Source organism: Ailuropoda melanoleuca, chromosome 16, assembly GCF_002007445.2.
Source record: "Ailuropoda melanoleuca isolate Jingjing chromosome 16, ASM200744v2, whole genome shotgun sequence".
In the NCBI taxonomy this organism is placed as follows: Eukaryota; Metazoa; Chordata; class Mammalia; order Carnivora; family Ursidae; genus Ailuropoda; species Ailuropoda melanoleuca.
Window position 1 is genome coordinate 36,493,437 of NC_048233.1, and position 27,074 is coordinate 36,520,510.

Genomic DNA, 27,074 nt, shown 5'->3' on the forward strand with positions numbered 1-27,074 from the left:
CCTCCAGGAATAATTCTCCCTTTCCTCTCAACTGAAAAGAAAGAGAAATGATTGCCTCAGATTAAGTTTGTCAGCAGTGATCTGTTTGTATAAACTTTTAGTGAACATGTTGAAAATAAATTTCTAATCCCATACCAGTTATAAAATTGTAGCTGTTCAATCATATTTCCTTGGGGAAGGGAAGGGAAGATCCTAAAATCTTGTAAGCAATTTCTCCTACATTATGTTAGAAATCTTTACCAAGCCTGATAGAATTAAAGGATTTTTCATAATTATCATATTTATTTATTTTACTTTAATTGGTGTGTCTTTGGCAAAGTCATTCAGGTAAGAATGCACTGAATTGAGCTGATGGCATCTTTCATTCTTCAGTAGTGAACAACAGCAATTCTAAGGTCATACTGAATGCACATAAACAAGACTGTGACAGATGTTGAATGTGGGTTCCAATTTTTTTCTATTAAAGAAGTTTCGTGGAAGCTACAAGCTTAACTGTTGCTGAGACTTGGTGTCTCAGTATAGAAATACCAAAATCTGTTACTATATTCACAGAAGTTTTGTTACTTTCTCTCCAGATTTTGTTTATCTTATGTTGTTATTAGAAATTTTATTTATCAAGATTGTAGAAAATGAATATATATTATTCCATTTTAAATATTGTAAAGAATCTGTGTCATAGTAATTTATAACTATTGAGAATTTATTTATCATTATATTAGGGAGAAATTCCTGGAATTATTTTAGAATTGAAGAGGTGTCATCTTAGTTGTGTACAGTGGGAAATAAAGAAATTTCTTACCTGTATGATTTTCTTTTGTGGCATGTTGTGGCAATAGATTTCTACTTGCAATCCATTTAGCAGGGTTTAAAAAAAAGTCTTTTTTTTTTTTTTTTTAAAGATTTTATTTATTTATTCGACAGAGATAGAGACAGCCAGTGAGAGAGGGAACACAAGCAGGGGGAGTGGGAGAGGAAGAAGCAGGCTCACAGCAGAAGAGCCTGATGTGGGGCTCGATCCCATAACGCCGGGATCACGCCCTGAGCCGAAGGCAGATGCTTAACCGCTGTGCCACCCAGGCGCCCCTAAAAAAAAGTCTTTTTAAAAAATTCATGTGCTTCTGAAATGTCTCATCTAGAAGTTTTCTATCTCTTGTTTTCTTGCCTCTTCCCATTAAACTAGTTATATCTTTATGTGAAAAATGTACTTGGGGGGGGGCGCCTGGGTGGCACAGCGGTTAAGCGTCTGCCTTCGGCTCAGGGCGTGATCCCGGCGTTATGGGATCGAGCCCCACATCAGGCTCTTCTGCTGTGAGCCTGCTTCTTCCTCTCCCACTCCCCCTGCTTGTGTTCCCTCTCTCACTGGCAGTCTCTATCTCTGTCAAATTAATAAAATAAAAAATCTTTAAAAAAAAAATGTACTTGGGGTATATGTCTGAGGGCATAGCTACCAAGGCCTGCACTACCCCAATTAAGAGTCAGTATTTCTAGAAATAGGACTTTCTTATATCTTATGATAATATAATATATTAGTATTCTATAAGCCCATCTTCCCTACCTTCAAAGTTTGAAGATGTTTTAAATTAATTGTCCTACAGAAAATTTTAGTTACCTTGGCTTAAGCAAAGGTTTCTTAGGACATGAAAGCATGAACCATACAGGTGAAAATTTATAAATCAGACTTCTATCAGGATTAAAACTTGTGTTCTTCAAAGGCACTTTGAAGAAAATAAAAAGATAAGCCACTGTTTGGGAGAAAATATTTGTTAAACATTAGATAAATTACATTCGGAATATTTAAAATGACAATATTGAAATGCTGGCAGGGATGCAGAGCAACAGGAACTCTGTATGTTGTCAGTGGAAATGCAAGATGCTGTAAGCTGCTTCAGAAAACAGCTTCACAGTTCCTTACCCAGTTAAACATACACTTACATATGGTCCAGCAATCCAAGAGAAATGAAAAAATATTTCTGCATGAAGTTCTGTATGTGAATGTTTATAGCAGCTGTGTTCATAAGTCCCCAAAACTGAAAACAGTCCAAATGTCCCTCAACTGTTGAATGGATAAGCAAATTGTGTTATACCTTACTGTAGCATTAAAAAGAAACAAACCACTAATACATGCATCAACATGGATATTAACCTCAAGCACTTTGCTAAATGAAAGAAACCAGATATGAAACCCTACATACTGGGGCGCCTGGGTGGCTCAGTCTTTAAGCGTCTGCCTTCGGCTCAGGGCGTGATCCCAGCATTCTGGAATTGAGCCTGCTTCTTCCTCTTCCACTCCCCCTGCTTGTGTTCCCTCTCTCTCTGGCTGTCTCTCTCTGTGTCAAATAAATAAATAAAATCTTTAAAAAAAAAAAAAACACTACATATTGTATGATTCCATTTATTTGTCATTTTGAAATAAAGTTATAGAAACAGAAAGTAGAACAGTGTTTGTGGGTAGAACAGGGGTTTAACTGCAGAAAAGCATAAAGAAACTTTTCAGGGTGATGTAAATATTCTTTATCTTCATTGTGGTTGTGGTTTTTTAAAAGATTTCATTTGTCAAAACTCAGAACTAAAAAGCATGAAGTTTACTGTGTTGATTATATTGAGATAAATCTAACCAAAAAAGTAATAATTCTCCTACAGTTTTAAAGAAGGTAGGCAATGTGTCTAAAATCATAATATTGTTAAAAATTTCAAAGGAACAAGTGTCCCTGGCTTATAATATATAAAAACCAGATATAGTCCCTTGAAGTATAAGAGTAAAAAGTGTTGAGTATGTACGTTTAAAAAATGATACATTAATAATTTGGTAACGATATACAAGAGGGTATAGTAGTACATTTTTTTGTATTTTAATACTTTTTGAGGACTGTAATTTTAACTTAAATTTAGGAAGTTGAACTCTTTAGTCTACTCAATTTAAATTTTATAAAGGAAAACAAACCTCTGTCCTATATTTGTAAGATATTAACCATAATGGTTTTTATTCCTTAATATACTCAAGGTGCTTTTGTTTTTATCTTAGATTATCTGCGTCAAAGTTATGGGCTATCTATGGACTTCAATTCGCCAAATGATTATAATAAATTGGTGCTTTCACTGTTATCTGGACTCCCAAATGAAGTGGACTTTGCTATTAATGTATGCACTCTTCTATCAAATGAAAGCAAGCACGTCATGCAACTTGAAAAAGACCCTAAAATCATCACTTTATTACTTGCTAATGCTGGGGTGTTTGATGACAGTAAGTTTTAAGCTGAACCTATTGTATGATCATTCTACTAAGGTGTTAGGAATTTTTTAAAAAGGTTTTTAAGGAGAAAAATACTTTTTATTGGTATAATAGCATTCTTTAGTTGCTTTTATTATATTAAATGTGTTATTTAAGATCATGTTTGGGGTTTTTTTAACCTCAAATATTTGAATAGTAGTGATCTCACTAGAACTTTTGAAATAAAAATCTTGGATTTTTCTTAGAGTAGTGATATGGGTTTCTTGATATTAGAAGATTGTTTGATACAAAATCTTGATAGAAAACACTAGGACCTGGAAGAAATTGTGTTGTTTTTTTTTTTTCCTGGTGTGTCGTTATAATTTTTAATTAGTTTGTCAATGTATTTAAAAATTTGCTGCCTAAATAAAATAAGAGTTATCAAATATTTCATATCCTTTCTATTTATAGGATTTGCTAGTTTTAGATTTTTGTAAGTCAAATTCTTTATTTTCTGTGACATTATCTCATTAAATCTAGGTTACTCTTAAGTCTAAATTGCTTGTTTCTCTAATTGTAGTTGAAAGGGATTTAGAAAATACGTTTTGAAATTTTTTCCTGCTCATGGTTTTTCTTTTTTAAAATATGTTGGCTGAATCTTATTGATATAAAATATCTTCTTGCTAATCAACCCTCCTTCTATTCCAATGCCATTGTAACTTCTTTTTTTCCAGAAGTATATACTATTTAAGGTTAAAGTATGGGGGTAATTCCAAATAGAGTAGGTAGCATGAATCAAAAGGAAGCTCTGGGTGCACATAGTCACCCAGAGGGATTTACTCTATCTCCTGAGGAAAAGATAGAGCAGTTGAAGACCAAACTGCCCATAATGTCTTCTCAACAATTCAGATATATTGGGGGGGGGGGAGAATAAGGTATTGACATATTGAAATTATTTTATCATATAGAAACTATGTGTATAGCACAGTAGAGTTAGTTTGAGAGAGAATTTCTTTAACATTTTATAGATTCAGGGCAATTGTTGTTTTTATCTTTAAATAGCAACATGTTTGCAAATGAGTTCATTTTTCTGCAATTTGATTTGGGTCAAGTAGTATACTCTTCGAACATAATTTTATTTGGGATTGTCTAAGTAGGATTCCTTAGAATTTGACAGGTACTTAGGTTGTATGAAGACAATTTTGAAATGTTTAAACAAAAGTGAAAATTAGTTTCTTACCCTGCCTGAAAGTCTCATTGGTTACATGAGGGAGGAACAAAGTACTTCTCAGTTTGTATTGTAACTTTGGAGATCTACATTTGGTAGATTTCTGTCTCACTTTCATGTTCCGAGGTTCCTGATATTTTGTTTTGATCTTTTAAGGACATCTTTTGGCATTTAATGTAGAATAAAATTAAAAATTTTCAGATTTAGAGACCTTAAAAGTTTTTAGAAAAATTATTCTCAAACCAGAATAATTTAAGTGTTGACCATTTAATCATTGGATAAGGATTGCATATGTGTGTGTATGTGTGTGTGTGCATGTATGTCATATATATATATATATATATATATATACACACACACATATATATATGTATGTAAAAGTTATCTTACCAGTTTTAGTATACTGAGGCATGAAGAATGTCATTCTTTTTATCTTCATGCATTTTTTAGTCACTTTTATTTATCTAAAAGCCTAAATCATTATGCAGTATAGCAATCTAAAACTAATAATCTAGCAGATGGTATTTAGGGAATATATTACTATCAGTCCAACAGTCAGAAGTTTAGAGTTCCAGAGTACATAGGGACTTTATGAAGACCCTGTACTTAAAGTAGTGATTTACATTAGGAAAATAAATCCTTTGACTTTGAGGATTATCAATATATTTGATTTGGTTAGGCTTTTGAGAAGGTTTTTATTTTTTAGGGCATGGAATTTTAATGAGATAAATGTAGATGACACTTCCTTTATAAAGTGTGGGATGTTTATATTTTTTGTGTGTTTGAAGAAGTATAATAAAAATTCTATTTGACAAAATATTTAATTTTTCCATTTTATATTTCCATCCAGTATTCTTTCCCCAGTGAAGTTTTTCTTTATAAGGTTTTTTCAGGACAAACAAAACCTTGTTTCTCTTTAGTGGTATGTGGGCTTCATTTTTCTAATTAAGCTGCTACTTATATGTAAGTGTGATATTTTACGAAATTCTTCTTTAGGTCTCTACAGTTTATTTATTAAAAACTTTCACATCTGTTCTTTTATCATTTCCTCATGACCCTATTATCAATATTAATATCATTGTTAATTTATGTTAAAATTTACTCATCCTTTTTAATTTTTTTCAATGAAAATTCTTGTTCTAATCTAAATACTTCATAAACTTTTACTCAATATTAAGGAAATATTAGGTCTGTACTTAAAGGCATAATAAGATTATAAAGATTCAGTGAATCTCTTTGCAATAGAAAATATATCCATTTGTTATGCTTGTCACAACATATCCATTAAGGATGTGTTTTTGTTTTTTAAAGAATTTTGTTCACAAAACTAGTTTTTCTATTAACAGTTGCCACTACATAGTTTTCTTTCTGTATTCCAAAAGAAGTAGCTTTCATTATAGAATTAATACCATGGTTGATGAAAGCACATCCCTAATTTTTAAAGGCAGATGCTTATTGCATCACAGTTTAAGACATTTGTATCATACTGCTTTACTGTCTTGTCCCATAAACTGACCATATGAGCCAGCAACATAAAGGAGAAAAAAATGATATAACATGTACTTACGCCTTAACCTTTGTTGTAGGGGACTGGGGGGGTAGGGTGTTATTAAGGTTTTAAAGATTAAAAATTTTAAAAATCTGGCAACCTGATAGCAATAGCATTAGTTTGACTTTTTGGTATTTTTCTCCTCTACAAATGAAACCTAATGCAGAGTAACTGTTATAGTACTCTTCATTTCTTTTCTCTATTGTTTGTATAAATACTACAAAAATGAGTTGTATATTTTTAGTTTATAGTAAGACAAGTTTCTTTAAATTCTGTAATTTAATTGTATTTCAAAGGTGATTATCATGACTTTGTATCATTTACTGTGAAATAGTTTTTAGCAAAGAAGATACTTAAATATATTTTTACTATTTTTTCACATATATCTATTAAGCAAGTAAGTGAAAGAATAATTCCTTTTTACTCAATATACTATTTATTCTTTTAGCTTTAGGATCCTTTTCTACTGTATTTGGTGAAGAATGGAAGGAGAAGACTGATAGAGATTTCGTTAAGGTAACTCACATAAAATATTGAACCATTGAATTATGTGTCACCAAGGGCCAAGGATCCATGGTTGCTTATTTTATATGTATACCACTTATACTTTAATCTTTAGTGTAATACATAAAGATTCCTATTTAAAAGTTGTGATTGAGTAAAAAAATAGAATGGCTAATAAATAAAATTCTGTTTTTATTATACATGGATTTCTGAAAATGATAAATCTATAACAAAAGCAATAAATCTGAAAATACCTAGATTCTGAGTAGTATTCTAGCTAATTTCCTTAGGGTTCTTTTTCAGTTCACTTAACCACTCTTTAGTTGTGTCTAATATTTCACTTGACTCATTTGTTAAATGTATTAAAATGTGTATTTTAATTTCTAGAACTTCTTTTTGTATTTTTTCAAATCGCCCTTTTGATCTTTTGTACTTTAAAATTCAGATAATATATATTTAAAATATACTTTATTAATATTCAAATTATGTATACATTAAATATATAAATATATATAAATATATAAAATATAAGTCAAAAATTATGTGTACAAAAACACACACACCTGACAATTCTGATATGTAAGCCTCTTGCAGTTCTAATTCTAGTCACTCTAACTCATGGTGGATTATTCCTTTGTGTTTTACAACGTTGGTTTATAAATTTTGGCAGACTTTTCTGTGGGATTTTTTTATAGATTTGATGGAGAATTCATTTCTTCACGTCCTGTTGGCATTTGCTAGTCACCTGAAAAGAAATACTGGTCAAAATGACTTTATATTAATTTTGTTATTGGAGATTTTCTGATGATTCTGGTAACAAAACCAAACTCATGGGGGCTGTGGAGTAGGCTAGTGGCGAAATATTTAGGAGATTGTTTTTAACGCAAGTAGAGAAAATCAGCTCCTTTTGCTCTCTTTGAGAGTATTAGACCTTCCAGTTTGTCACCATGATACAGAGTTGCATATTACTTCCCCACTTCACAAATTTACCCAAAGTCCTATATTCTATCCTCACCCCACCCATTAAAAGCTAAGCCTCATGGTTGTAGTTAGGCAGATAATTTCCTTAACTGCAGAAAAGTGGTGATTAAAGTGTAAGATGTACAAATTGTGTATTTACTTATGCAATCACAATGGGGAGTGGGGGTTGTCAGTATAATTACTAATCACTTGAAATCTCGAAGATATGAATATATTGAAGATGATTAGATGATCATGTCTCTTGCACGTTTTCATGAATTTCTGCTCTTTATATTTCTTTTTATATGCTATATTCTTTGCATTTAATTTATTGTACTTTTTATAATCTCTTGGGCTGGTGCTTAGATCATTGATTTTTGTTTTTGTTTTTTCTAATACATACATTTAAAGCCATAAAATTCTTTCAAGCCATATTTAACTTTATTCTCCCAATTCTGATATTTCATGTTTTCATTATAACTCAGAGTATCTTATAATTTCCATTATGTCATCCTCTTGATACATGGATTATTTTGAAGGGAAGTTTTTTTGTTTTCTTTTTTTAAGTTTTTTAAAATTTCCAGTTAGTTAACATATACAGTGCAATGTTAGTTTCAGGTATACAGTGTAGTGATTCAAGACTTCCATACAACAACCTTTGCTAATGACAACAAGTGTGCTCCTTAATCCCCATCACCTTTTTCGCCCATATCCCCACCCACCTTCCCTCTGATAACCATCTGTTTGTTCCCTGTAGTTAAGAGTATTTCTTGGTTTGCCTCTCTCTTTCTTTTTTTCCCCTTTGCTTGTTTGTTTTGCTTCTTAAATTCACATATGAGTGAAATAGTACAGTATTCATCTGTCCCTTACTTACTTCACTAAGCATTATACTCTCTAGTTCTATCCATGTTGTTGCACACAGCAAGATTTCTTTCATTTGTTGGCTGAGTAATATTCCTTTGAATGTATATAGTCTACGTATTTAGAGATATAGACATATATATAGATACAGAAGGATATATACGCTACACTTCTTTATCCATTCATCAGTTGATAGACACTTGGGCTGTTTCCATAATTTGGCTCTTGTAGATAATGCTGCTACAAATAAATATCGGAGTGCATGTATTTCTTCGAATGAGTATTTTTGTATTCCTTGGTAAGTACCTAGTAGATGCAATTCCTGGATCCTAGGGTAGTTCTATTTTTAGCGTTTTGAGGAACCTCCATACTGTTTTCCAGAGTGGCTGCACCAGTTTGAATACCTACCAACAGTGCAAGAGGGTTCCCCTTTTTCCACATCCTCAACAACACCTGTTGTTTCTTGTGTTGTTGATTTTAGCCATTCAGAAAGGTGTGAGGTGACATCTCATTGTAGTTTTGATTTGCATTTCCCTGATGATCACTAATGTTGAGCATCTTTTCATGTGTCTGTTGGCCATCTGTATGTCTTCTTTGGAAAAAGTCTATTCATGTCTTCTGCCCATTTTTTAATTGGATTATTTGCTTTTGTGTGTTGAGTTTTATAAATTTTATATATTTTGGATACGAACCCTTTATCAGATATGTCATTTGCAAATATCTTCTCTTGAAGGGAAGTTTCTTAATATCCAAAAAACATACAGTTTTTCCATTTTTTTTTTTTTCTTTAAGAAACAAGACAAAAAATCATAGGGGAAGAGAGGAAAAAATAAAACAAGATGAAACCAGAGAGGGAAATAAACCATAAGAGACTCTTAATCTTAGGAACAAACTGAGGGTTGCTGGAAGAGGGGGAATGGGGTGGCTGGGTGATGGCCATTGGGGAGGGCATGTGTTGGGGTAAGCACTGGGTGTTGTGTAAGACTGATGAATCCCAGACCTGTACCCTTGAAACAAACCATACATTATATATGTTACTTAAAAACAACAACAACAACAACAATAGGGGAAAAATCTAACTTAATTTCATTATGCAGAAACAAATATACTCTGTATAATCTTAAACTTCTGAAATATTTTCACTTTCATTTATTTCAGAGCCTAGCACTGATGATATATTATAAACACTATTTGTATTTGAAGATGATATATATTTTGAAGTTGTTGGGTATAAATTTCTATGTATAGCAGGCCAACATGGTTAATCATGATATTTGTATTTACATATCAGTACTGGCTGTTTTTTCCATTCTTCATTTATGGAAAGAGGCATGTTAAGAACACCCAGTAATATTAGGGATGTGACTTTCCTTATAGTTCTATAATACTGTGTTTTTGTATTTCAAGATTGATATATAGTGCACATTACAGATGTTATATCTTTCTGGTCAGTTGAACATATAAAAGTATCCTTTTTACCATTAAGTCTACTGGTTTGTTTTTTTAACTTATAGTGATATAACATCATCTTCCATTTGTTTGTGGTTTATATGGCTCATATTTTTGCATTGAATCTTTCTTACTTATCCTTGCATTTTAGATTTTTTTTGTGCTTTTTTTAAAATAACATATACTTGGACTTTTTCTTTACAGTGTGAAAAATTATTTTTAAATTAGTACATTTATTCAATTTACATTAAATGTAATTTTGATGTAATTGTGTTTGAATTGGTTTCTATATGTCCTACGTATTTGGTGTTTTGCTGTTTTTTGTTTTTTTTTTTTAAGATTTTATTTATTTAGTTGACAGAGATAGAGACAGCCAGCGAGAGAGGGAACACACGCAGGGGGAGTGGGAGAGGAAGAAGCAGGCTCATAGCGGAGGAGCCTGATGTGGGGCTCAATCCCATAACGCCAGGATCATGCCCTGAGCCGAAGGCAGAGGCTTCACCGCTGTGCCACCCAGGCACCCCTGGTTTTGTTTTTTTTTTCCCTTCCTCCTTTCTTACCTTTTTTTAAAAACTGATTTAACCAAGTATTATTTATTATCCAGCATTCTGCCTACTATTAGTTGGTATTTAAACACTTTTTCTGTTCTCTTAGTGATTACACTAGAGATTGTAATTTTAATTTTTACTAATTTAGTAAATTAGTACTTTTACCACTTTTTAGATAATGCAGGGACACTAGAACAACTCTCATCTCTATTTACTCACTTTTGATTTATATATACTGCTCTCATAATTCATTACTTTGCTCTTTTTCAGACTTCTTAAAATAGAATCTTAGATCATTGGTTTTAAACTTCTCTTCTTGTTTAATGTCATTATATAAAGCAATAAATTCTTTTCTATAAACTGCTTGAGTTGTATCCCACAAATTTTCTTTTTTTTTTTTTTTTAAGATTTTATTTATTTATTTGATAGAGATAGAGACAGCCAGCGAGAGAGGGAACACAAGCAGGGGGAGTGGGAGAGGAAGAAGCAGGCTCATAGCGAAGAGCCTGATGTGGGGCTCGATCCCATAACGCCGGGATCACGCCCTGAGCCGAAGGCAGATGCTTAACCGCTGTGCCACCCAGGCGCCCCTCCCACAAATTTTCTTATGTTGAGTTTTCATTATCATTTAGTTCAAAGTATTTTCTCATGTATCTTGTGATTTCTTCTTTGACTTATGGCTTATATAGAAGTATGCTGCTTAATTTCTGGGGGTTTTTTTGAAGTAGCTTTTAGTATTAATAGTATTAGTATTATTGTTACAATTATTATTACTCATTTTAATCACGTTCATTGTTGTCAGAGAACATAAGTCTATATAAGTTCTTTTATTTAGTTAGTTTTTATTTATTTTTTGAGAGAGAGCATGTACATGAGTGGGGGGCGGGCAGGGGAGGGACAGAGAGAGAGAGAATTTTAACCAGGCTCCATGCCTACTGCAGAGCCCGACGTGTGCCTCAATCTCACGACCTTGGAATCATGACCTGAGCCAAAATCAAGAGTTGGATGCTTAACCGCCTGAACCACCCAGGCACCCCTATATAAGGTCTTTTAAACTTATCAAGACTTGTTTTAGCATATGGTCTTAGTGAATGTTTCATACACAGTTGAAAACAATGTATGCTTCATTTTGGGGTGCAGTGTCTATTAATAACAAATCAAGGTATTTGACAGTGTTCAAGATTTTCATATCATTATGCTTTTCTATATAATTATTCTATGATTTCCTGAGAGATGAGTTTTGAAATCATCAACAGTATTAATGTTTATATCTCCTTTTAGTTGTCAATTTTTGCTTTGTGTATTTTGAACTTCTGGTATTAGTTGCATATACATTTAGGATTACTACATTTTCTTGATAGCTTTTATTTATTATTATAAAATATTCCTCTGACCTCTGGTAATATCCCATCTCCTGAAGCCTCTTCACCAGTGTAATTTATCTACAGCAGCTTTCTTTTTTTTTTTTTTTAAGATTTTATTTATTTATTTGACAGAGAGAGACAGCCAGTGAGAGAAGGAACCCAAGCAGGGGGAGTGGGAGAGTAAGAAGCAGGCTCCCAGCGGAGCAGGGAGCCTGATGTGGGGCTCGATCCCAGGATCCTAGGATCATGCCCTGAGCTGAAGGCAGACGCTTAACGACTGAGCCACCCAGGCGCCCCCACAGCAGCTTTCTTATAATTACTGTTTTCATGAAATATCTTTTTCTATCCTTTTGCTTTTCATCTGTGGTGTTTTTTTTTTTTTTTAAGATTTATTCATTTGAGAGACAGAGAGAGAGAGAATGAGCAGGAGGGACAGAGGGAGAGAGAATCCCAAGCAGACTCCACGCTGAGCATGCAGCCTGACACAGGGCTCAATCTCACGACCCTGAGATCACGACCTAAGCTGAAACCAAAAATCAGACACCAAACCAACTGCACCACCCAGGCATCCCTTTTCATCTGTGGTGTTACCTAGTTTCTTAAAGATAGCTTATACTTGGATCTTGCTTCCCCCTTTCAATCTGCTTTTTGTGCAATTTCTTCCTTTTCATCAATGTATTCAGACCATTTATACTTTATGAAATTATTGATGTGGTTGAATTTTGGTTCTTAGCTTTTATCTTCCTGAAAATTTCATTTTGCCTTTATGTTTGAAAGGTATTTTTGCTGCATATAAAATTGTGTTTTTAGGGTATTATCTGAGCAGTTTTAAGGTAATGTTTCATTGCTATCTGATTTGCATTGTTACTGACAAGAAGTCAGTTTTAATCTAATTGTCTTGTGTGTGATGTGTTTTCTCTGACTGCTTTTAAGGTGTTCTCTTAATCATTGATTTTTATTTTGGTTAGGATGTGCTTTGTTAAGGTTTTCTTTGCTTTTCTTGCTTGGGATTTATTTAGCTCTTTTGTTTGGTATTTTGCATGAAATTTGGAAAGTTTTGGCAATTATTTTTTTAAATTCTTTTCTTTCCTATTTTTCTGAGACCATGTTTATACAAATGTTAGACCATATACTGTCTCACAGACTACAGATTGCTTTTAGACCTTTTCTTTATTCTTGTGTACTTCATGGATAGTTTCCATTGTCATGTCTTCATTTTCTCTTATCCTGTTAAGCCCATCTAGTCATACTTTTTTATTTCAGATACTGTTTTCAGCCCTAGAAATTCTATTTGATTCTCTTTTACAGCATCCCATTTTTCTTCTAATTATGTTCATACTTTCCTTTAAATCTTTGCCCATATTTAATAAAAAATAAAAATTTTATTCAAAAATGTTTTAAAATCTTTGCTAATTCCATTATCTTTTTTACTTCTGGTTCTGTTTTTGTTGAAACTATTTTTGTCTTAGTTATGGGTCATGTTTCCTACTTTTCTTTGTACATGCAGTAATTTCTTATTAGAGATGAATATTGAGAATGTTACATTATGAGTGTTTGGATTTTGGTGACTTTCAAGAATGTAGGACTTTGTTCTGGCATGCTTTTAATTGACATATGGATTGTGACATATTGATCCTTTAGAATGTTGTTTTAAAGCTATGTTGTGATTGAGATGGATTAGCCTTTACTCTAGCACCAGTTTATCCCTACTCTTAAGATATGGCTTTGTTTGTATTTCTACTGAATCACGGGGTATTTAATGAGTTTTCTCTATTTTGTGAATTGTTCAGTTATAGCTCTTCCTTAGTTGTTTTCTCTGTTTTTTTGCTTGGTGTTTTGGAGTTCAGCCATGAATATGCATAGTTTAGTACTCAGCAATCAGCTCAAGGCATTCCTGTGCAGATTCATTGAGTTCTTTCTCTTCATTGCTGCTCTTTCTTGCGATTTACTCTCAAATTCTACTTCTATTGGCCTTGCAGAACACTGATCAGTTTCCTCAGCTTAGAAATCACTACGATCTCTTGGATTTATTGTCCCTGTGCTATAGTCTACAGTGTCCTATAAAACTATGGGGCAGTGATTGGACTCGCTTCCTTTGTTTTCCATATTTCAGTGATTACAGTTTTGTATTGCTATGTTGTCCAGTCTCTGAAAACAGTTTTATACATATTGTTTTTATGATAGGAAGATGACTACCCAAGTACTAGTTATTTCATTATGGCCTGAGCAAAAGTTTTTTCTAGGCGTTTTTTTCTTAGATTTTAATTTTATGCATATTTTTACCTCATAAGACATTTTTTTAAGTATTTTATTCATTCATTATTTATTTTGATTTAAACCACATCTCTCTCTTCATGTGTTTTTGTTTAGTGCTGGTTTGTAGATAATGAGTTTTCTTAGTTTTCATTTGCCAGTTTTCATTGCCATTCAGTGAAGGGCAGTTTCACTGTTTAAAGATTTTAGTTCAGCAGATATTTTCTTCCATCACTTAGAAAATGTCCCATTGTCTTCTGGCTTCCATTATTTTATTTTATTTTTTTATGAAGTCTGCTGTCAATTTAGTTTATTGTCTTTTTAAAATTGTCTGGGTTTTTTTTTTTTTTCTGTCTTTGCATTTAAGTTGGGGTTCTTTTCGTCTTTGCTTTTCAGGAATTTTATTCTTTTATATTGATGTTCCTACACATCTTTATTTATCTTTCTTCATTGTTTGGAATGCTTCTTAAATCTGTAGGTTAACGTCTTTGAATTGTTTTAGAAAAATTCTTTGCCCTGTCTCTTCAAATACTGTTTCTGCCCATTCTCTCTCTTCTTTCTCAGGAACTCCAATTATTCTTATGTTAGTACCTTTCACTGTATGTTCTGTGTCTTGTATTTTTTTTTCCCATCCTTTTGTCTCTTTATGCTTCCAAACTGTATTTTCTTCTGTAGTTTCAGTTCACTAATTCTTTCTTGAGTTGTATAGAATCAGTCATTAAATTGAGTTTTCTTTTCAGTTCTAGAATTTCTATTTCATTTTTGCAGTTTTCATATATTTGCCAAATTTTTCAATCTCTTATTTCTTTGAATTTATTATCCATGATCATCTAAAATTCTGTCTCTGATATTTTTGTTATTTGAATTTCCTATGGCCCTTTTTGAACATCGCTTTTTTTTTCTTTATATGCCTAGTTCTTGTTTATTGTTACCAAACGTTCTTTTTCATGAGTTTTTTAAGCAGTTGATCCTTTTGCTGTTGGACCTTTTCTCAGACTAGTGGCTTTAAATGTAGAAGAATCTTAATTCCAAAAAATAAAATACAGTGATTTTGAAATCTCCACACCAAAATGTTTAGAAATAAAAAGTGAACTAACAGTCCATGTGTTTCTTTGTTAGTACAAAAGTAACAAGATAATACAATTACATGTCATAGACAAGTTGAAGTTATAGTTCATTTTGTATAGTTATATAGTATAAAGTCACTTGATTCTTAGCCTGATAAAGAACATTGACTATGGATTTTGACTCATCGCTTCTCACATTTGAATCAAAAACAGTTTGTAGATATGGAATACTGGAAAGCAAGTTAAATATCTGGGTTAAAAACTTGGGAACACAACTTCACTCCTTACTATTTGATTTTATTCTAGATGTAGATTTACTCAGTACCTAGCCAGCAATGTCTCAGGCATATCTGTAAACAGGAATACTGTGATTGTGTGCTGTTTAATGACAGGTTTAATGATTATCATAATTTTCAAATACTAATGAGTATAAACACTATTTCCAGATATTTTCCATAGCTGTGAAATGATCAGAAAATATCTGTAATTCATATTGGTGACATTGTCACAGGTACTGCTAATATTACTGTGATTTTTTGTCTAACATTCAGAATTGAAGAAATTGCTAAGGAAATACTAAATTTTAGTTAGAGGTTAATGAACACAAAGATATCACCTTTTCCCTTCATTTAATTTCACAAGTGCCCTTATTTCTTTCACAGACCATTTAGGAGTCTGTGGATCCCAGGTTAAGAATCCCTAGTCTGAAATGATACCTTTTTATATAAGTACCTTAAACTTACAGAAAGTTAAGTATTTATGTCAAATAATTAAATACATAGCACATAATGATGTCTACATGGATTTTTAAAAGTACAACTTTTAGGGGCACCTGGGTGGCTCTGTTGGTTAAGCATCTGACCCTTGATTTCTGCTGAGGTGATGATTTTAAGGTTGTGTAAACAAGCCCTGTGTCAGGCTCCGTGCTGGGCATGGAGCCTGCTTAAGATTCTTTCCCTCTCCCTCTCCCTCTCTGTCTGTCCCTCCGCCTTCCATTCTCCAGCTGTCTTTAAAAAAAAAAAAGATTCTCTCTCCCCCTCTCTCCCTCCCCCTCTTTACTCTCTCTCTCCCCCCACTTTCTAAATAAATAAATAAATAGTAGAAATGTTATAGTTTTACAGTCTGTGTGACTGTTTTTAAAGTAATAGAATAGTTCTTTCAAATGTCAGAATTAAGTATAATAATTTCTTAATTACAGTTTTGGAAAGACATTGTTGATGATAATGAAGTACGTGACCTCATTTCTGACAGAAACAAGTCTCATGGTAAGGCAATAAGAAAAAATTTTTAACAAACTTTGAAATATCAATAATAATAAAAGAAATATCAATTTAAGTGAAATGTATATTTTCTATTATAGAAGGTACATCAGGAGAATGGATTTGGGAATCTTTATTTCATCCACCTCGAAAGCTGGGCATTAATGATATTGAAGGACAACGGGTACTTCAGATTGCAGTGATCTTGCGAAATCTTTCCTTTGAAGAGGGCAATGTTAAGCTCTTGGCAGCTAATCGTACCTGTCTTCGTTTCCTATTACTTTCTGCACATAGTCATTTTATTTCTCTAAGGCAATTAGGCCTTGACACATTAGGAAATATTGCAGCTGAGGTAAGCATGTGATAGTAACTTAAAATAGTTTTGATAGTTAGCAATGATATTTACTTTAAATTTTTAGTGTGTAGCATTATTGTATTTGCTGTACTTACAGAATATGGAAGGCTTATATGTAGTTTGCCTAACGTGGTATGGTATCACACATTTTTTGGAAAAAGTACTTGAAATGATGCTCCAGATTTAGTGATGGCTATTCCCAAAGTAATTGCATTTTTTTAAAACTTGGGCAACACTGTTCTATTAATTTTTATTAAATTTGAAGTATACAACACTGAAGAGGGCTACCTCAACAATAGTGTCCTTTCTTTTTTCCAGCTTCTATTGGACCCTGTTGATTTCAAAACTACTCATCTGATGTTTCATACTGTTACAAAATGCCTAATGTCAAGGGATAGATTTTTAAAGATGAGGGGTAAGTGCTTGCTTAATTTTCTCATTGTATACCATGCACAGGCTTTTTATCATCTATTAAAAAATAAATACATGTTTGTATGTGTATGCTTTTCAGGCATGGAAATTTTGGGAAATCTTTGCAAAGCAGAAGATAATGGTGTTTTGATTTGTGAATATGTCGATCAGGACTCATACAGAGAGATCATTTGTCATCTCACTTTACCTGATGTGCTGCTTGTGATCTCAACACTCGAGGTGCTATATATGCTCACAGAAATGGGAGATGTTGCTTGCACAAAAATTGCAAAAGTAGAAAAGAGCATAGGTAAGCCTAAACCAAAGAAACATTTATTTTCCTTATTGAGGAAAAAATATTTAATGGGGTGTTATATACTAAATCACAATTGCTATTTGGGGTTTACTATTTATTTTGAGGAGTCATTACCCTTTCAGACAGGCTTGTTTGTGTTATTCTTTCTGCCTGTTTTAGGTTAGCAAGAAACTTCTGTCATATAGAGACCAGGGTGTATGTGGCTATCAGTAGCGCCTATCCCTTCCTTTATTTCTGTTACTACTTACCAAATCCAACCAAACAACCAACAAAATTTCTGTAAGTCTGAGGAGCAGGTCTTTCTGTTTCAAATGGTCAGCTGCTACTATTAAGCCACTGAAGCTGAGTGGAAAAAGTTTCCTTGTTTTCCTAGAAGTTGTTGATAATGGTATTATTCTTAAAATTAATGAATTTACCACCTCATTAGTGGGTTGTCAGTTTTAAACACAGTACAAATGTATGTCATGTTAACATTTAGTCATTAATTAGAATGATTTCGGTGTTTGGTGTAAATACTAAAACCAGAGGTATAGAGATTTGGCTTGAAATTATTATTGAGAAACTAAGATGTCACTTTCCATATCAGTGGTTCCTAAATCTGGCTACCCATCAGAATCAGTTGGGAAACTTTTCAAAAATAAAGGTACCTAATCCCCATCCCAGAGCTACTAAACTCAGTCTTCAGAGATTGAGCCTGAAAATCTTCTTTAAAGATCCACAGATGATTCTGATGTACAATAATTCATGGACTGCCATTTGAGAAGTCGTTATTCTGTATAGCATGTGTTTTTCAGCAATGTCATTGTTTGATAATATTACTAATAACTATTGGTTTTTAATTTATTTTAGACATGTTAGTGTGTCTGGTCTCTATGGATATTCAGATGTTTGGGCCTGATGCACTAGCTGCAGTAAAACTCGTCGAACATCCAAGTTCCAGTCATCAAGTTTTATCTGAAATTAGGCCACAAGCTGTAGAACAAGTCCAAACCCAGACCCATGTAGCATCTGCCCCAGGTTAGTGTTTTTACATGTTTTTCAGTATGGTTACTGGTGTGTAAGATTTAATACTAAAGATAAATATAAATGTGCAGTACAGGGAACTGATACTGTATAGGGGAATAGGCTAAAGCAGAACTTGAGTATGAGCTTTAATCTCTTAGGTATTATACATTCCAGGAGCAGTAGGATCGAAGTGAGCACAGAGGGAGAATAGTGTAACAGACTTTTTAAAAAAACATTTAGAGGAGTGTGAGGGATTAGATACTTACAATCATGAAAGCAATATGAAATGCCCCAATGAACTTCTTATTTGCGATTTTGGTCATTGGAAATTGATATGCCAAGAATAAGTTAATCATATATGACCTTATAATTCTCCCAGCTGGTCATCCAAGTATATAAGTATAATGCCTCCTAATACTTCAACCAAAAAACCATAGAATCAGAGCCTTGGATCAGACACACATGCATACGTACACACATGACACACATACAGGCATGTGTACCTGCACTTGTGCACTCTTCTTAGGGTCCCTTGGGTCAGTTCTGTTTAATTCAAATGTCTTTAATTAGAATTCATAGCTGTCTAATAATGAACATTCTCTTCAGTCCTTGGACTTGTTTCTCCTGGCTTGTTATGAGTTGTCGTCTTTATATTTTAGCACTCTCAGCCTTTTTGAGAGTGCTTTCTCTACCTTCATTTGTCTTAACAAAACAATCCATCTTTCACCCCACCTGCTCTTTTCACTTCCCACCATTCCCAAGACATTTCTCTTTCCTTGTATTTTTTAATAGAGGATATTCTTTTTCTCGGTTGATCTTATTACCTCTCCCTTGGAATTAATATGGAAGCCATGTGGCATGATTTTCTTCAACTTCTTACCCCTTCACTTACAAACTTATTAGCATCTGAACTCATTTTCCTTCAACTTCCCCTTGTCTTCAGAGATGTCAGCTTCTGAACCTGTGCTCTGAGTATCAGTCTCCTCGTTCCTATATCTTAAACCTCTTTTTCTTTACCTGCTTCTTCCTTTCAGCCTAGAAATACATTTAGATCATCAACCTTCCTCACTACCCTTAATTCAAAAATCCCATAATTTTTTGTCTTTAACTACTGCATCCATTTAATCACCAAATCGTGTTGAGTCTTCGTAAATACTCTGTCTTCTTCAGTTGCAAGTGCAATGCCTCAGTTCAGACTTCGTCACATCTCTCAGCTACTTGTTCTCCTCTCATTTGATCATGGTCCCAGTCTCTCCTCTACTCTAACTCATAGGATCACAATTATATACTCTATTCACATGAAAAATATGTAATATGTATCACATATTAATTTCCACTATGTCCTTCTGAAGTATATGGTAGAGTTGTATCATATGTGTGTTTAACTTACTTGGTGTCAACTAACAGAATTGGACAAACAATAAAGCATGAAAAAAAATAGGTAATTTTGACTACTAACCTACTCAGTAGCTTTCACCCACAGGCAATAGATATTAAATAGCCAATGCAGATTCAGGAGTCAATGGTCAAATAGTAATGTTTTCTCAACCTTGACAAAGAAGTGAAACAGTTCTTTTTGCCAGTTAAGTGGATGGTAGGGGTATATTCCTCTGATGAACAAAGAGATGAATTAATAAACTGTCAGTGATACACTGAAATAAAATGAGCCATTTGAAGAATATTTAGGAATAATTTTGATGAAAGCTACTGATTTTTACCTCCTCACTGACCAGTGACCTTAACAAATGAACCCATCCCCTCACCCAAGATTTGGCCCTCATTTGACAAAATTAAATGTTTAGAGTTTGCGACTTGTTCGTATATATAGTAATTCATTGATAGAGGTGGGAATAAGCTTCTAAGGACCTAAAAATTCACTTTTGAACTGGTGAGCATTTTATTACTTGCTCATCATGAAGACAACTTGTAATTGTTCGGTTAGTTATCATTTATAGTTTGTCCCCCCACCCCGATCATTTGTTTCATACTGTTCTCATACAGAATGGTCCTCTTCAAACGTTTTGCTCACTTCTCATCACGATGAAAACTTATGTAACCTTTCACCCTCTTTTAGTTTGAGATCAAATTTCTTCATTATAATTTAAATAGTTGTAAATAAAATTTTTTGTGTATATTAAATTGACGTTTTAAAATAAAAGATAGTTTTTGTACCCAGCGGAATCTTGATATTTGCCATCATCCATTTTTAAAAAATACACAAACTCTTAATATCAGAAACTTTATGGTACCCTCTTTCTCCTTGAACTCATATCCACCACCCTATCAGTACTTCTCAGCTATAAATATAGACATTTAATTTAACTTTTTTTATATATAATTTTTTTTAAGATTTTATTTATTTATTTGACAGAGAGAGAGAGAGACAGCAAGAGGGAACACAAGCAGAGGGAGTGGGAGAGGGAGAAGCAGGCTTCCTGATGAGCAGGGACCCTGGGATCATGACCTGAGCCAAAAGCAGATGGTTAACAACTGAGCCACTCAGGCACCCCTAATTTAACTTTTTCAATTTCTTGTTCCTCTGTAAAGTTTTAAGTGTTTAAAAATTTATCATTTTAAGTTTTAGAAATAAACAGTACATGAAGCAACAGTACATGACAAAGTAGCTATTGGAAGTTCATCTCTTAGTGAGGTGGTTCTCTGGAAAGTGTTATTCCAGTGTCCCAGAATGAATATTTTTTTATTGCTAGAGTGAAACTGGGTTCAACATCAATTCTGTCTCCATTTTTCCTTTTTATAGATTTAATTTGAAAATCTAGTTCACAAGTAGCTAAGGATTGAACTTACAATACTTTGAGCTTCAGAATTATCCAAAATTATTAAAATTATATTTAATGATCTTCTGACAACTTGAGTTCTTTGATTTTGTTGAAATCGAAGAATTAACATGTGACTCATAAAAGAATTTGTTGCCCAGTCATTACATTTACTCTTAAGTTTTATTGGAAATATGTCAAAAAGATAGTAACAAGATATGACTGTAAAATATACTTGCTGACTCTTGCTTAGCTGCACCTTGTTTATATAACCTGATATAGTCAAGGAATATTAGCACAGCGGTTCTCAAACTTCAGGGTGCATCAGAATTGGCTGGTGGGCTTACACACTGATTTCTAGGCTCTATACCCTGAATTTCTGATTCAGGTGGACCAGAGAATTTTAATTTCTAAACAAGTTCCCATGAGATGCTGATGCTGCAGGTCAGGGGACTATACGTTGAGGATCACCAGGTTAGCAAAATTAAAATATTGCTCAAGCCCAGTACAGTTTTTTGATAACGTGCTTTTATCATGTGCTTTGAGGACTTTTTTGTCAAAACCTTAGAACTGCAGATTTCTCCCATTCAGCTATAGAAAATGTCTCCCACATAACCTAACTGATAAAGTTAGTCTTTATTATCAAAAGTATCTTGCTTAATCAACCTCACTTTCCATTACTTAGAAAAAGTCCAACGTTATTTTTCATTCCAACAAAGTATAGTTAATAGGTATTCCCATGACACCTTCCTTACTTCAGAATTCTAAGATAGTTAAACTAGCCATGAATTTGTCATCTGAATGAAATAAGATGCCACCACCTTCAGTATTTCTTTAAAAAATTCTCTGTACTTTACTTATATAAGATTCTGCCTCAAAAGTAATGCCCTTTTTTGACAGTAGTTAAAAGATAGAGGAGGGAAGGACATTAAGCAAAAATTGTCATCACTCTGTATCTGAAATCAGAAAACACCAAAGGGCCAGAACACTCAATATCTCATGCCCAACATTGCCCTTAACTATAATATATAAAACATCATAAAATATATACAGGAAGCCCTACCATAATACCTTGGTTAAAAAGAAGCTTTGTGGATTCTAATGATTCTAATTCTCCCCTTGGTGTCCTAGAGGTTTTTACATCCTTCATTGTCGCCGCCGTCATCATCATCATCATCATAGCTGACAGTTATATAGTGCTAACGATGTGCCAGGCATTGTTTTAAGTAGCTTATATATAAACTCTAATCCTCATAACGACCTACGAGGTCAGTGTACTGTTACTTTTCCCCATTTTCTAGACAGAGAGGTTAATTAACTTGCCCGTGGTTACACAGCTAGTAAGTGCTGGAACTCTAGAGCCACCCACTCTGGCTTGAGAGTCATGCATTTAACCATAACCTGCATTGCTATAAAGGATGGATGAGAGTTAAGACTTTCTGTTCCAAAATAGGAGAAGAGCAGTTTTAGGGGAATATATACAAAAGTTGAACATCTGGGAAATGATTCCTTTTAAAGATTTATATTTATTTTGAGGGAGAGAGAGTGAGGGAGGGATAGAGGCAGAGGGAGAGAGAATCTCAAGCTGAGTGCTGAGCCATCTCAGGGCTCAATCCCACGATTCCACGACCCTGAGATCATGACCTGATCCAAAATCAAGAGTCAGATGCTCAGCCAACTGAGCCACTTAGGTGCCCCTGGAAATTGATTCCTTTTAAAGTATAAGTACCTTTGAATCATTTGGAATGCATCTTTAGGTATCTTTCGTGAGGACAGTGCTTCTCAATTTGTACCCACTTTTATGGTAATTCTATGTTTCCAGTGTATATTCTTAATTTAATTGTGGCTGCTTTATTCTTCTTTATGTATTATTTGTAAAATTTTTATAATTTCAACATAATTTCTAATATTTCACTCAACTAGTCATTAATTGATTCAGGTGATTTCAGTCTGAATAGGGTATATTCTCTCGTAGTACAACCGATGAAGAAAAAGGAGGAAGATTTCCAAGTAGGTTCAGGCTCTGCTCGGATATTTTCTGTAACAGTGTCATCGAGTTAGGAGAAGAAAAGATAATCTGGGGTTGCACCAGGAAAATAGTTTTGGTTGTAATTATTTTGTTCTGTTAAGAAATAGCATGTCATAGTATGGTATCTGTAACATGACAGACCTGGATTCAAATCCAACACCCTAAAAGAAGGGTTTCCAGCTATACGCAGCTCTGCCACTTCCATCATGTGTTCCTTTATAAACTTAATCTATGCACTTTATTTTTTTCATTAGCAAAATAGGGATAATTAAATTTAGGTCTATAAATAAGATTAAAACAAACAATGTTTTTGTAAATGTAAATGGCTTAATACAGAGTAAATGTTCAGTAAGTGGCTGCTATTAGCTCTTATCCCAATGAAAGCTTGGGGGCTGCATCAAACATAAGTCAGGATTGCTTTCGATCATTCACAGATTTGACTATGCTGTGGAGCTCCTTTGGTTCTAATAATTTAGAAATATATTTGTTCTGTTTGAGAATTCTAAGTTTCGCTAAAACATTATTTGAAAAATACTGGGTACATTTCATAAGTTTAAAAACTATAAAATAATGCTGATGAAGCAGTATAATTTTTAATTTTGTAAATATGTAAGAATCATATTTGAATTATAATATGACTAAGTTTATATTTTTTTCATGTTTTCATTAGTTCCTTTATATACAGCAGAAAACATTTTTCTACAGATCTTTTCAACTTGTTAGAAAATAATAAATGATTTAACTTATTCATTGAACTTGAATTGTTTTAAAATGTCATAAGTAAAATCTCAGAAATTGGTATGTGTTTTAAGATTAATAGCTAGTGCATTTTTCCCCAACAACCATCTTGCCTCTCTTAGGACAAAAGTATACTTGAAAACTATTATTACAACAGATTTTTTTTTTCCCCAGAAGAATAATCTTATGAAAATCCTTTCTTGAATGTAGGACTTTAAAGTAATTCAGACTTTTTGTTCACCTTTTCCCAGAAGGGTTATATATATGCCACTTGCAAAGTTAATATTAATCTTTTAAAGTTAGAAGTGAAGTGATTATTTCTGATACTCTCTGCTTCTATAACTAAACTGATTCTTATTTACTGATGTGTTGAGCTGTGTGACCTTGGGCTAGTTATTTTAATCACTCTGAGTCTCAGTTTCCTTTCACAGAAGAATTAATATATATAAAGTATTTAACTCAGTGTCTGACCCATGGGAAAAAGAGTTTATATTAGCTTTATAATCCATATTATTGTTATTATTTGAACGATTGTAAAGAGTTTATATAAAGCATCAAAGACAGTGCCTGGTATAAGATGTGCTCCATTATAAGTTTCTTTCTCAAATTTGTATATTTTCACTATGTTTATACCCTTTTTAAAAGATACTCATTGTGAATATTAATTGTTTCGGTATCCGTGAACTGAACATGGCATGTCGTGACGGCGTTTGTACCAACAATGTAGCTAATGTGTTTTTTTCTTTAGCTTCCAGAGCAGTTGTAGCACAGCATGTTGCTCCACCTCCAGGAATAGTGGAAATAGATAGTGAGAAGTTTGCTTGTCAGTGGTAAGTGGTTTATTTCTATTAAGGCTTTATCCTTGCGAAGAATAAAGCAAAAGAGAAAAGGAAATGTATTTCAACAGTCATCCAGAATGTTTTAGTCTGTATTTCTTTTTAGTCAGAGTAGAATATCATTTATACAAAGAGTGGACAATGTAAAATCATTTCACCTGCATTTTAGAACAATTTGAAAGAAAAATATTCATCAGAATCTTCAGAATTACATTACATTAAATTACACCACTTAACCTCTTTTCAGAGTAAAATTTGTGTTAAAACATTATTTTGACTTTGTAGAAAATAAGATTTGTCAGATTATAGGATTTTTGTTTCTTAAGTTAATGTTTTATTAAAACTGGACTGTTTTTAAGAAAATAAAACCAGATTTTGTTGTTAAATGTCCCTTCTTTTTCATCACAAGCAATACTTCTTGTTCATTGATAGTTAATTTTTCCTTTTTCAGCGTAGTAAGGGGAAATGAGTCAAATGATACAATAGCTAGTGGCTTTACATGGAAATAAGCAACTTGAAAATAGCATTTTATTGAGAAGACTGACTAATCATATATTAACCACTTCCTGAAAAAATAAATTGTCGACTTGGTTAGATTTCACTTTCTCGTGGATAGTAGCTTCCACATAGTTATGAATTCCAACTTAAATTCTTTAGAAGATTAACAGATTGAATAGAAAAGATCACTTTCTGATGATGTGTTACTTTAAAAATTTTCTTTCTTTGATCCCTTTTCTCCTATCCTCTAACATTATTTGTCTCCCATTCCATGTTCCTGTCATTCCGTGTTCCATATTTTTGGTGGCTTTCATATCTTTGTTCCTGTGGCAGTTTTCTCTAGACTTTTCCACTTCACTTAAAATCGGGTTTATAGTTTTAAATATCTCTAATTATTTGCTTTTTCCTCACTTTCTGTATTTTTACACCTTAAACTTGATGAATCTCTTCCAGTAATACTTGGAAATGTTTATCTTCTACACTAAAACCAAAAAAGGTTTTTTGTATCTAGTCTTTTTGAAAGCTCAGTACTCAAAGAATTATGAGAGTTAGAAAAAGTATCTACCACATGCACAGTAAAATGTGTGTGCGTTAGGGTTAGATTTGGTCTTCTAAATCCCATTTGCACATTTCTGCCAGTTCTAGTGAGGAAGGTGGAGAAAATCATTTTAAAATTATTTTATCAAAAGTATTACTTGATTCAGCTTATATAAACAGCTGTAAGTTGGATTGTTATATGTATAGTAAGTCCTAGAAAAGAATCCTGTGAAGATAATTCGGCCTCCAGTCCTAACTTATATACAGATGGAAGTCACTTTATAAAAAAGACATACTGAAGTTTGAATTAATTTGTAATGCATTAGGAATAGAAGTTTCTGAAATGGGGGAATGGAAGTGTGAAGCTTGGGACAAGTATGATTGTCTTAAGGAGTAGTTGAAAGCTTAGGTAAGTTTTTTTTTTCCTTAAGGAATTTGATCCAAGAGACAACAAAAGTTTAATTTTAGTTCAGTTTTGCTTCCATTTTCCACATCTCCAATGGAAATAGCTCATTATTGGGAATTTCTGTTATATTTTAATTATTGCAGGACAGGAAATTGAGTAGATATTGATTGAATAAAACTTACTTGTTGTAGAATATTTGTTGCCAACAGACCAACCCTGTTCTCACGGGTGTGAACACAGTTTTTATATTTGTTGTTAATGATTTTTTATACTAAAATAAATATGATTGAATAGTTAATCTCCTTTTATTTGGCTTCATCAGTCTAAAACCTAGCGTGCATTTTTGCTAATAACATGAGATAGTGAAATTTGGTTAACAGGCATAAATATTATTTTTCAATACATTGCCTTCAAATGGTTTTACTGTATTTAAATATGAACTGTCCTATAATATATTGCATAATGCCATTTATTTTTCTCCTTTTCAGGCTAAATGCTCATTTTGAAGTAAATCCAGATTGTTCTGTCTCTCGAGCAGAAATGTATTCTGAGTACCTCTCAACGTGCAGTAAATTAGCTCGCGGTGGAATCCTAACCTCAACTGGATTTTATAAATGTCTTAGGTAGGATGCATAGTTGTTAACTTTAAACAAAGTTAATTTATATGACCTAGAACATCTCTTGCTCTTTAGAGAAAATACCAACCATCTATCTAGTTTTAGATATTTCTACTACTTGAAATTTCATATTGGCTAGGTTGTAGTAAGATAGAAATTTAAATACAAGGGGATTTTGGAAATTAAACCCGGTGTTTGTGTTTGAACCTTGTGTGGCTTATCAAAGAATGAGAAGGGAGAAACTTTACCCACTTGAAAATCTTAAAGACGTGACTTTTGCCCTTTTTAATCTTGAATAATAG

The 27,074-nt window shown here is 33.1% G+C and overlaps 1 protein-coding gene across 1 annotated transcript in view; it reads left to right on the forward strand.

Moving 5' to 3' along the window:
- Nucleotides 1–27,074, forward strand: part of ARID2 (AT-rich interaction domain 2) — a 155,907-nt gene that overhangs the window by 81,496 nt on the left and 47,337 nt on the right. Inside the window, exons 5-13 of the mRNA XM_002927168.4 lie at nucleotides 3,023–3,241; nucleotides 6,434–6,501; nucleotides 16,190–16,256; nucleotides 16,352–16,602; nucleotides 16,924–17,020; nucleotides 17,117–17,326; nucleotides 18,182–18,349; nucleotides 24,627–24,708; nucleotides 26,644–26,778. Coding sequence (XP_002927214.1) covers nucleotides 3,023–3,241; nucleotides 6,434–6,501; nucleotides 16,190–16,256; nucleotides 16,352–16,602; nucleotides 16,924–17,020; nucleotides 17,117–17,326; nucleotides 18,182–18,349; nucleotides 24,627–24,708; nucleotides 26,644–26,778 — 1,297 coding nt within the window. The remainder of the gene's footprint in view (nucleotides 1–3,022; nucleotides 3,242–6,433; nucleotides 6,502–16,189; nucleotides 16,257–16,351; nucleotides 16,603–16,923; nucleotides 17,021–17,116; nucleotides 17,327–18,181; nucleotides 18,350–24,626; nucleotides 24,709–26,643; nucleotides 26,779–27,074) is intronic.